Here is a 12,483-nt window from a genome sequence, read left to right as displayed (position 1 = left end):
AGGCTTTCAAAACAGGGAAATTCAGAGGCACCTGTAGGCTATAGAACAGACCTGAAAGTATTTCATACTCTGTTCTTGTGAATTACACCACTTATCTCAAAAGAATGAGATTTCTGTTATAGCTTTTCAGCAGAAAATAAAATCCGAACGCATCACCTTTTTTTTTCAGTGATTTTTCATATATTTTGATTAAAGTGACTCAAAAAAAAGATATGCTGTGCTCCTTGTTCTTAACCTTCAACATCTAGAAGTAGCTTTTGTACTTACCAACTTCATAAACATTCTTATTGGCTGAAGCAGAGCCGGCAATCTCAGCATATGGGGAGTCCCTGCGTGCTGGTGACTTCATTTCAACATAGCCACATTCTGAACTTTTTGGTACAAGAGCTGGTGGGTCTTTTATAGTAGCGTATGGGTTCTCAGAACTACTTAATGAGCAATTACTTAAATTGTATTCTGAGTTCTTCACTAGATCTGCAAAAAGAAAAACATATTACTCCCTCAAGCATGCTGCAGACTATGGACATTTCTACTAAACAGGGCCCTATTTAATTTTGAGTTCTAAGAAGTCACTCATAAATGCATATTTAAATGGAACCAGTAATAACACTTCAAAATGATTATACAGCAATTAATGAAAGCACTTCTACTGCTACGCTCTTTTATGAGCTTGATCTTGCCATAAGCAAATTCCTGTTGCAAAGTCTGAGCACCTTCAATTCTGGTTAAAATAGTAGCTAGCATTAAATACAGATACTATGTAGAATCAGTTTTTAATAGACACTTCAGAATACTTTTTGCCTTTGCAAATCCAGGGTAAGTGATCTAAGACTGCTCCCAACAGCAATGTCCAGGCAGATGGTGACTTCTAGGGATGGCCTGTTTGCTGCAAAGTTTGAGTATGCAGCCACACTAAAAGAGTATCCAGCTTCTCACAAATTTCTGTAAGAAGCACACAGGAGAACTGAAAATGAACCATCTTGTCATTTCAGGATTTAACTGAAGGACAGATAACTGTAGTTTAAGAGAAGACGTATTTTCTAAGCTGGGATGAGATTTTGTGGTATCCGTGTTACTTCGTTCTCTGCGTTGTTTTGTGATATGCTGTGTTATTTAAGCTTTATAGAGGAGGCTTTCTCAGCCTGTTCCAGACTCTGAATATTCAGCATGAGACTGACCTTGGTGAACCTGTCAGCGGACAGGTGCTCATAACTTCATGACTCCTTTAATATATTTTAAATTGGGCTTCCCCTAATCCTCCAAAACCAGGAAATGTCAGGTATAATAACTCATTCCTTCAGCTTAATTGCCCTGTATTATACACAAGGTGACAAACCAGCTGCTTTTCTCTACTTATTTAACTCATTGTTTATATGAACTTAGGTACGCTTTACTCGTTGTTTGGATATCCAGGCATTCTAGTCACGTTGGCATTAATCATATAACCCTTAACTTAATCATACTACAAAAAATAGTGACACACACCAGTATAGTCTAATATAAAGTCTTATGAGAAAACTGGATAATTCAAAAGGTCAAAACATCATCACTACCCTGAAGTTCTGAAGCTTTTTATTCCTCTCTGTGTATTCATGTTTTGATACCCTTTCCAAAGCCCTGCAGCCAATGTGATGAAGCACTGCAGGCTTGTAGTCACGAAGTCGTACATTGACCACACCACGTGCAAGAGGGATTATCTCTTAAAAGCCTTTCACCAGAGGCAGCCTGCATCCTTACCTGGCTTACCAGGCTGAATTCAAGGGCCACCCCCTTTCTGCTGTTTAGAATAGAGCCATCTTGTGACTCAAGCATTACAAAAACGTTTAGTGTATGCGACACTTAGGGGACTTAGAAAGGCTTGGGTTTTTTCTTTTGTTTTGTTTTGTTTTTTTAAAATCCCTACCCTTAAAAAAGAATAAAAAGCAAACAAACTTCAACCATTGATTCAGTTTCTAGGAATAATTTAGTCCCAAATTATTTTACATTGTCTTCACACAGAAACCAAAGCTAATTTAGAAGAGAAAACTGGATGTCTGTATCATTTCATGTAAATGCATCAGAAAATAAACTCACCTTTCAGGGACTTTCCCAAATATCCCCTATCAAGTCCAAAAGCACCTGAGAAAAATGATATAAAAAACAGAGTAGTTTTAGAATCAAAGAAAAGTCATTGGATAACAGCTTCTAAAGCTTTAAAAATTGCTTTGGGACTAATTTCTACCTTAGCAGAATAATTGTCATGCACACTGTGAAACTGCCGAGTATGGAGTTACAGAGGCATTGTTACTATTTGCACTTTCAAATGGCAGCTTTCTGAACAGGGAAGGTGGTTAAGGTCATATGGGACAATTAAATACTGTAGTTTGACCTCATGTATGTCACAGGCCCTTACATTTCCCCCAGTGAGCCTAATAACTGCTGTTTGATTAAAGCATATTCTTTTTGTCTGGATAAACCGTATCTACCAGAAAGGCAAAAATCTCAGGGTATGCAAAGTTCACTCCAATTCTTGGTACTTTGCTTCCAAAGTTAATCACTCCCATTGTGTTGTCCTAGGTCACTCTGTTCCAGTTCCTTGATCTGCAGGAATGGCCTAAACACCTAGTGCCTAAGTCTAAAACTTCGCAATTATCTGTTAGTAACAGATTCTTCTAAATATAGATCCCAATATAAACATCAGCAATCAGCAATGCCTGTCAACTGTCTTTGGAGACCTGGCACTTACATCGTTACTAATCCATTCAAATAGCTTTGATTGATATTATGGACTATTAATTTTATAATCAGATTGTATTGTGGTACTATGCTAGATGCCTTACAAAAGCCTAAAATGATTTTATATACACAATATCTCTATAAACGAAACCACTGCCAGTATCTCTTAGGAGTCTCAAGTGCTAGTACAAATGCTTTAAGTGCTCATACAAATGTAAGAAAATGTAAATTGAACATTGAACATATGACTGAAACCCTTTTCTAAAAAAAACCCAGATCTGAGCCTGAATTTTGGTTAGACCAAGATTGGGGATGAGCAAGAAAATAACAATGCTGCATAGTGTTGTTCTGATTCCCAGAATCTGATACTGATAAGGATCAGAAATGATGGTAATTAAATGGTTTAAATTATCGTGGCACTGAAAGTCCCTTTTAAGGCTTTCACTGGTCACAGATATGGTCAGTGCAATATAGCCTTTTGGGAATGCATGAGATTGGGTAACGATGAAACGACAGCAAAAGATAGCACCACTTCCCAGGAATTTTTTTTCTTATGGATGGTGCTCTGTCTTTTAGAAAACAGGAGGCTTATGTAGGAAGATACTGCTAGAATTTGCACCTGAATCAGATCAGGTGATGAAAAACTACTTTATAAAGCATTCATTTCATTTAGTGGGGATTAAAATAAAAAAAGGATATATGCAACCTCTCATTTATTTAATAAGAATATGTAATTTTGCCAAAGCAGACACTTATTGCACAATACTCATTGTTTTATGAAACTAATTAATAAGCAAATCTTTTTATAAAAATAACATGAGATATTTTGAATATCATGTCTTCACTGGGCATCAGACTGATTGATGAGGTCAGGAAGGCCAAGGCACGGCTGGAGCTGAACTTGGCAAGGGATGCTAAGAATAACAAGGGCCTCTACAGGTATGTCAGCCAGAAAAGGAAGGTTAAAGAAAGCATACCCTCCCTGATGAGCAAGAATGGCAAACTAGTAACAACAGATAAGGAGGAGGCTGAGGTTCTCAACAATTTTTTGCCTCAGTCTTCACTGCCAGCCTCTCTCCTCACACCTCCTGAGTTGAAGGAACGCAAGATGGGGACCTGCGGGACAAAGTCTCTCCCACTGTAAGTGAAGACAAGGTTTGTGACCACCTGAGGAACCTGAACATACACAAGTTTATGGGACCTGATGAGATGCACCCCAGAGTCCTGAGGGAACTGGCTGATGTAGTTGCCAAGCCACGCTCCATGATATTTGAAAAGTCATGGCAGTCAGGTGAAGTCCCTGGTGACTGGAAAAAGGGAAACATCAGACCCATTTTTAAAAAGGGTAGAAAGGAGGATCCTGGGAACTACCGCCCTGTCGGCTTCACCTCTGTGCCTGGGAAGATCAGGGAACAGATCCCCCTAGAAGCTATGCTAAGGCACATGGAGGACAGGGAGGTGATTCAAGACAGCCAGCATGGCTTCACCAGGGACAAGTCCTGTCTGACCAACCTGGTGGCTTTTTACAATGGGGTGACTGCAGCAGTGGACAACAGAAGAGCAATGGATATCATCTATATGGACTTCTACAAGGTCTTTGACACAGTCCCCCACAACATCCTTCTCTCTAAGTTGGAGAGATATGGATTTGATGGGTGGACTGTTTGGTGGATAAGGAACTGGCTGGATGGTCGCCTCCAGAGGGTAGTGGGCAATGGCTTGATGTCCAGATGGAGAGAGGCAACAAGTCGTGTCCCTCAGGGATCCGTACTGGGATCGATGCTGTTCAACATCTTCATCAATGATTTAGACAGTGGCATCAAGTGCACCCTCAGCAAGTTTGCCGATGACACCAAGATGAGTGGGGCGGTTGACAGGCCAGAGGGATGCGATGTCATCCAGAGGGACCTGGCTGAGCTAGAGAGGTGGGCCTGAGCAAACCTTAGGAAGTTCAACAAGGCCAAGGGCAAGGTCTTACACTTGGGTCAGGACAATCCTCGTTATCAATACAGGCTGGGGGTACTGGTGGATGAGAAGATGGACATGAGCCAATGATGTGCACTTGCAGCCCAGAAGGCCAATCACATCCTGGGCTGCATCAAAAGAACCGTGGCCAGCAGATCGAGAGAGGTGATTCTTCCCCTCTACTCTGTTCTCATGAGACCCAACCTGGAGTACTGCGTCCAGCTCTGGAACCCTCAGCACAAGAGGGACATGGACCTGTTGAAGTGGGTCCAGAGGAGGGCCACGAGGATGATCAGAGGGCTGGAGCACCTCTCTTATGAAGACAGGCTGAGAGAGTTGGGGTCGTTCAGCTTGGAGAAGAGAAGGCTCTGGGGACACCTTATAGCAGCCTTCCAGTACCTGAAGGGGGCCTACAGGAAAGTTGGGGAGGGGCTGTTTGCAAGGTCATGTAGCGATAGGATGAGGAGCAATGGTTTTAAACTAGAGCAGGGTAGGTATAGGTTAGACATTAGGAAGAAGTTCTTTACAATGAGGGTGGTGAGACACTGGAACAGGTTGCCCAGAGAGGTGGTGGAGGCCCCGTCATTGGAGACTTTCAAGGCTAGGCTTGATGAGGCTCTGAGCATCTGATCTAGTCAAAGATCATAGAATCATAGAATCATAGGGTTGGAAGGGACCTCCAAAGATCATCTAGTCCAACCCCCCTGACAGAGCAGGGTCACCTAGAGCAGGTTGCACAGGAACGCGTTCAGGTGGGTTCTGAATGTATCCAGAGAAGGAGACTCCACTACCTCTCTGGGCAGCCTGTTCCAGTGCTCTGACACCCCCAAAGTAAAGAAGTTCCTTCTTATGTTTAGGTGGAACTTCCTATGTCCAAGTTTGTGCCCATTACCCTTTGTCCTGTCACTGGGCACCACTGAAAAGAGCCTGGCCCCATCCTCCTGACACCCACCCTTTAAGTATTTATAAGCGTTGATAAGATCCCCCCTCAGTCGTCTTTTTTCCAGATTGAAGAGACCCAAGTCCCTCAGCCTTTCCTCTTAGAGAGGTGTTCCAGTCCCCTAATCATCTTGGTAGCCCTTTGCTGCACCCTCTCCAGCAGTTCCCTGTCCTTCTTGAACTGGGGAGCCCAGAACTGGACACAGTACTCCAGGTGTGGCCTCACCAGCGCAGAGTAGAGCGGGAGGATGACCTCCCTCGACCTGCTGGCCACACTCTTCTTGATGCACCCCAGGATGCCATTGGCCTTCTTGGCCACAAGGGCGCACTGCTGGCTCATGGGCATCCTGTTGTCCACCAGGACTCCCAGGTCTCTTTCCACTGAGCTGCTCTCCAGCAGGTCAGCCCCCAACTTGTACTGATGCATGGGGTTATTCCTCCCCAGGTGCAGCAGCCTACATTTGCCCTTATTGAATTTCATAAGGTTCCTCTTTGCCCAGATCTCCAACCTGTCCAGGTCTCTCTGTATGGCAGCACAGCCTTCTGCTGTGTCAGCCACCCCCCCTAGCTTTGTGTCATCAGCAAACTTGCTGAGGGTGCACTGTATCCCTTCATCCAGGTCATTAATGAATATATTGAAGAGGACTGGACCCAGTACTGACCCCTGTGGAACACCAAGATGTCCCTGCTTACTGCAGGGGGTTTGGACTAGATGACCTTTAGAGGTCCTTTCCAACCCAACACATTCTATGATTCTATGATTCAGTGTTCCTCACAAAGAACCACTTTTTATCTTTAAGGGTATTGCCTTAAAGGAAGGTCAAACCCATAACCCTGAACCTCACACACAATCTGACAAGCCTTGTATTACCCTGAGTGGAGAGCCAGGAAAACATCCCTGCTTTCCATTCCGTCCCAAACACAATTAATAACATTCACATTCTCCTCCTTTTTTCTTTCTTACCAAGCTCATTGAGGTAGCCACCATGCTTCCAGTCTGCAGGCAGTGTTCCTGTGTAGTCCATGACAGTGCCTCGTTTTCCAGGTTCCACATTTTTAAGGTTCACAAACAGCTGATTGTTTTTTGCCTATTTCAAAGAAAGAAAGGTAATAGAAATTGATGGGAAGTTGCTGAATTCCCAGGTAAGCAGGGAAAGCAAAAATAAACCAAATATGAAACATCAGGGAACAAAGTAAAATAAGCCAAAGACTAATTTACACAGAAGCATCCAGATTTTTGTGCTTTACCTTTGCCAGGGTCAGTCTGTCCATGTTGTTGACATGAGGTGGAGTAGTGCATTGAGTTAGAGTATGATAACTGGGGTTAGAGAAATAGTGACTGTTAGCATTTCCACCATTACTGTGAGGGATGGTTTCTGAAAAGAAAATGAAAGGAAAATGAACAATTAAAAATAACTTGGCATCTCTTTCTTAGGATATATTTTTGAGAGTGCTGCACTGATTTCAGAATCTGATTTAGAGTTTCTCAAAAAAAAAATCTAAAGATCTTGCATTCGTTTAAAGAAATCAGAGATACAGAGCAGTAACTGACCAGTCATGTCCTCACTTTCAGCAAAGAGCATTCACAAGTGATACTTGCTAACTCCTCTTTCTGCTGTGGTCCCTTGCTCTCCTTTGCCTCTGTAGTCATAGCATTGTCCTAATTACAGCCACTTTTACCATCAAGTGCTCAGCAACATTTTCTGATGCTTCAAGAGCACCACAACCTTTGCTGATACATCTTTCTTGACTCTGAAAACTGTTTCTGCTGCCTTCTTTACCTGCCACCTTCCTTAATAGCTGTGTGCAAAAGACAGCATTGCCTGAAGTTTCATGTACCCACTGCATCACAACTCACATGCTCTTTCATAGGTCAAAAACTCTCGTGTTGTTTCAGGAGCATTGCTCTGCTCCTTCTCTTCATTTGTTTCAAACTCAGGCCACTCTGCTATATGGTGGAAAACGGTATGCAGTAAAGCAAGGTATCTGGTCACTTGTTCCTTACAATTAACACATTTTACCAGGGTAAGTCATTTCATGGTATCAAAAGCAGAGATTAAAAGAGTGTGTTGCAGAACAAACTAAGCAGCTACAGATTCTGGGGCAGCATCCTTCTGAACTTGGGCGAACTGTCTCTGGTAGCTGAAAGGTAAAAACAGAGGTCTCCCACTGCATCCCCTCCAGTCTCATGTGCCAGACCACCAGCACCACTGTCAGTGCCTTCTCAGTGGCTGCTCTCCTGCGAAAGGCAGTTGGGAGCAGTGTCTCAGTCTTCCTCTTCCTAAAGAGGGAAACCCTCCTCTGCCTCTCTTCCAAGGCAGAACTGTAGACACCCTTTTTGAAATCAAATGTGTTCCTGCTCACAGCAGCTCTTGCTAAGGCGAAAAGGTGAAATGCGCATCCAAGCCCTGTTAGGGGACAATCTGAACCCCTTCAGAGCTCAGCTGAAAAAGCAAAGTCAAGAGAGAGAAAAAAACAAACTCTGTTCTGAATGTCACTTACCTGAAATGGTGTAATCTGCATTGATGACCCTCATAGCAGGGGTATAGGTCACTGCAGGCATATTTGTTTCTTTTCCTTTCTGCTTATGTCTGTAAATGATGAACAGCACTAGCAGGAAAAGCACAACCAGGACAAGAATGATGATGCCTGCTATGGCCCCTATCTGGTAAGAATCAGCAGGGATGGCAGTACTGGTACGGCTTAAACTGTTCAAGTTTCCCACTATAATTACACCAGCTGAAATGCAAGAAGAAATGAAAATATGTCACACAAATTCAGAGGCTTATGCGTCAGGAGCAAAGACAGTATTTCTTTTCTAAATCTTTCTGCTAATTTAACTGTATTTAATAACGCCAAAATAGAACCATGTCAGAAACCAACACGAAGCCAACCCTAGTCTTAAGGAAAAACATCATCTTCATAGACAGAGAGATTTTCGTGGAGTTGAAAAAGTAAGAACATTCTCCAGGCAAAAGCAGAGAGCAGGTAAAGGACATGCTCTCTCAGCAGCTTTGGATAGCACAGCACTGTAAAACATTTAATGCAATCTACACTTCAGTGCTTTGCTCCAATAAACTATCACAAAATCAACAGAACATATACAGTTTAATTGAAAGGACTATTTCAACACACATGCCTTACCAGATTAATTTAATGAATGATAGAGAGATGGCATTTCATAGGTTAATTCGAGTCTTATGTAAAAAATTACAAAAATTTTATTGCATCTAGACTTTACCTTGATCACACCTGGCCCCTTTCCAGCCTGGGCTGCAGTAACAAGTTCCCGTGATGTGGTCACAGGTTGAGTTGTTCAGACAGTCACATATCTGCCGGCATCCATACCCATATGTACCTTGAGGACATTCTGCACAAAATAAATGCAAGCAAAAATCAGACATAGTCAGCACTTCTTAAATCTTTTGGTATTACAGATCTACAGCACCATACATGCTACCATTTGTTTCGAACCCCATCCGTTTTTGTACATGGCCAGCAGATGGCAATGTCTTATTAGTGGTAGACCTCCATGGAAAAGATTTTTTTAAGAGGACCTCTCTGTGTATGTGTGTGTACACACAGGAAAGGAGAAGGAAATTGTATTCAGAAGTGATTCTCCTTTTCCTGTAACGTTGCTGCCACTAAGGCAGTGAAATTAGGAAGGGGGAAAATAAATAAAATAAAATAAAATAAAATAAAATAAAATAAAATAAAATAAAATAAAATAAAATAATAAAATATTAAAAGGGTAGAAGACAATGAAAAAATGGATGAAATGTGAACAAAGTGCCAATTCTACACCAGAATGTCAGGTCTCCCTGACATTACTCAGATCCCACTGCCTGAAAAATCTCATCATCATATGAGTGGATCCAGATGTGTGGCTGGTGTAATGCAGCATGACAGATGTGCTGATGTGGTAAAAAAGCAGGAGATAAGGGCCACAAGAATGAGCCTAACAGACACCACACATTTATATAAAAATAAAACCGGTTCTAGGCTGTTTATAGCACACTTTAATATTGTAATGTACACATTGACAAACCATCTGCAGGACAAAAATTCTAAATTATGAATAATAAGCTAATTGGAGGAGTTTTACATGATTTTTTCTCTCCTAGAATGATTTGAATACAATAATTAATTACTGATCAAAGTGTCTCCTACATCATGTAATTAGCATGGTAAAGAATTATCCTACACTGATAAAAATTATTTCTTTTATACTGCCACCTCTGTTATTTTGGGGCTTGTTACATTATTGTAGTTCTGATGGTTTGAGGAAGCATAGTATTTCTTCACCTTCTGAGATTCAATTTTCTGAAATCTCTCAAGAGTTTGTAATTATATTAAATTGTTTTTCTTTTTGTCTTTTTAAAAGAATCTAACTCATCTTTTATGTATTCCTTATTTAGAATAATTTACAAAATAGCGTAACACAATAGGTGCCAGAGAAATGTTCTTGCAGTCTTGATAAATCCAGAATCAAGTGTAATTTCAGCCCTATATACCTTCTTCTTCTCTCAGTTACATTCAAAAAACCAAGATTATAACTACTGAAGTCAATGACTGGGCAAAACCCCTTATGTTATAATATATTATGGCATTTTGAAATATGAATTGGAATGAAAAGTCAATTTTTAACACTGACATTCAAATTGAGAAATACCAAAACATTTAGTTTAGTATTGTTAAATCATTATTATCAAATTATAGGATAAAATATAAAATCTATAAAACAGAAAATAATATTAGATTTGCCAAAGTATTCAAAACGATTTTTTGATACGACATCAAGAGAGGATCTGAAAAAGTTTATCTTTTCCTAAACATCTGTGATTATTGCTCTTTTGAAGTGAAACAGAACTCATCAACAAAGAATAAGAAAATTCAAATAGCTAATAATTACATGCTACCAGCTATTATTTCATTGAAATAAATATATTCCTCTAAACTGTTCAGGTTTTGTTGCAACTGTATCTTTCTTATTCGGGAAAAAAATAATCCACTTCCAAATTTTTAGTGGTTCTACCATATAGATGTGGATTAGCCTTAAAAACATTAACTCCCGTTGCAGCTGGGGCTGGAACCACTGCTGAGGGAAGAAAGTGTGTTCTATAGGGATGGCAACCTCCCCTCCCCTCTGCCACACAGCTGCCAGGTGTGACACATGCTCTCTCGGACACTGCACGGCCTTTCAGATTCAGGCGCAGGTCAATCAGTTCTGGCTATAGGTGGTGCGTAGTGTCCCCAAAAACAGAGCCCTGTGCATGACGCTGAGGCCAAAGACAGGTTTAAACCTTCGCAGTAGGAGGGTGAATGGATTGCTTTGCACTGCAGAATGACGCATGGAGCGTGGGAGCACCACTCTGTGATGTTAGCAAAAGCTGGACTAACAGTTCTGGGCGTATGAGCCTGATTATTCTTTTAACGATGTACAACGTTATACCACCACCGATGTCACTGGTGGTATTCTTGATTTTCTTGGGTAAAGAATCACACGTATGAAAACAAAATGCCATCTATTATGATTTTAATAATCCAGTTGTGTTGCGTTGTAAAATCAGACTGCAAAGACTAATTTTATCCCCTAGGATTGATGTGGTACTTCTTATTTTTAGTTTTCTCACTATTAGTTTTCATTGTGACAACTGACAACTCACAATGACAATTACTTGGATTCATTTGTTACTTTTACATAACTGAGTTGTTGGGGTTTTTTTAGCATTATGTCCAAAGCAACTAGAACATAGTACAAATGCCTCTTACATGTAGCTACAAATTGAAAGAAACAGCCATCACAACCATAATCAGCCTTAATAACTAATTCTGTGGGCTTTTATCTGTATGGAAAAAGCCTAGGTCCAGCTCACGAAGCTCTTTCCCCATCAAAACTCCCACAGAAGCCAAGAGGTTGCATCGCAACACCGGAGAGGGTCGGCTCGGGATTTAGTATTTCATAGAACAACAGAATCACAGAATGGTTCAGGTTGGAAGGGACCTTAAAGATCATCTAGTTCCAACCCTCCTGCCATTTGCTCTCAGGCTCAAACAATTCCCGTCCCGACTCACTCTGCTCGCAGTGCTTCCCCATGAACCCCGTGCGGCAGGTGCACTGCCCGCTGATGTGGTCGCAGTCGGCTCCGTTCTGACATTGGCATATCAATGCGCAGTCCTTCCCGTAAAACCCTAGGGGACACCCTGCAATACAGGGAAGGGGAAGGGAAAAGGAGTGAAACAACCACTCTAGAAATAAAATGCAAATATTCTGGTTAAGGATGTTATTGAGAAGTCACTTCTGCAGCCCCGCTACTCAACATGGTATTCTATAAGCACTTGACCTGGTTTAAATGGTTTAAAATACACATTAGGCAAAAACTACTTAACAATGAGGTTGGGATATTGTGTGGACAGCAGATGTTCAGAATAAGGCAGCAAGAAGGACTCCTCAAAGAAATGGGTTTAAGAAGATATTTGAAGGAGGAGAAAGAGGGCAGTTTGTGAACCAGAGCAGGGAGTCTGTTCAGGGATGAATGAACCTTTGGGCATATTTTCTGCGCAGTTGAGGTTGAAGCAAAAAAAAATTAAAAATTATAACATATTGTATCTCAGTTCCTCACAGAGATACCATTTCAGTGTGAAGAAGACATATCGCTGCAAAGAGATCATTATTCACCAGCAGGAAGCAAAATAACCGTGATAGCTGACAGCTGAACCAATATAGTGAATGTCTTCCAGAGCTGCATCCATATGGCCCTATAATATATCTGTTATTTCCTGCCACTATGACATTAGTCAGTCGAAAAAGGGGAGTTCTGATTCTATGAAAACCGTGTATTTAAACATTGAATGCAAAACAGA

The 12,483-nt window shown here is 41.3% G+C and overlaps 1 protein-coding gene across 2 annotated transcripts in view; it reads right to left on the bottom strand.

Moving 5' to 3' along the window:
- MEGF10 (multiple EGF like domains 10) overlaps positions 1 to 12,483 on the bottom strand; it is a 108,603-nt gene that overhangs the window by 5,188 nt on the left and 90,932 nt on the right. For both annotated transcript variants that reach the window (XM_054186703.1, XM_054186704.1), the window contains exons 18-24: positions 11,695 to 11,823; positions 8,861 to 8,989; positions 8,122 to 8,358; positions 6,868 to 6,995; positions 6,584 to 6,707; positions 2,074 to 2,118; positions 268 to 474 (exon numbers count right to left, since the gene is read on the bottom strand). In XM_054186703.1, coding sequence (XP_054042678.1) covers positions 268 to 474; positions 2,074 to 2,118; positions 6,584 to 6,707; positions 6,868 to 6,995; positions 8,122 to 8,358; positions 8,861 to 8,989; positions 11,695 to 11,823 — 999 coding nt within the window. The remainder of the gene's footprint in view (positions 1 to 267; positions 475 to 2,073; positions 2,119 to 6,583; positions 6,708 to 6,867; positions 6,996 to 8,121; positions 8,359 to 8,860; positions 8,990 to 11,694; positions 11,824 to 12,483) is intronic.

This window comes from Rissa tridactyla, chromosome Z, assembly GCF_028500815.1.
Source record: "Rissa tridactyla isolate bRisTri1 chromosome Z, bRisTri1.patW.cur.20221130, whole genome shotgun sequence".
NCBI lineage: Eukaryota > Metazoa > Chordata > Aves > Charadriiformes > Laridae > Rissa > Rissa tridactyla.
The sequence above is the reverse complement of the archived record's forward strand: the minus strand, read 5'-3'. Positions and strand labels throughout refer to the sequence as shown.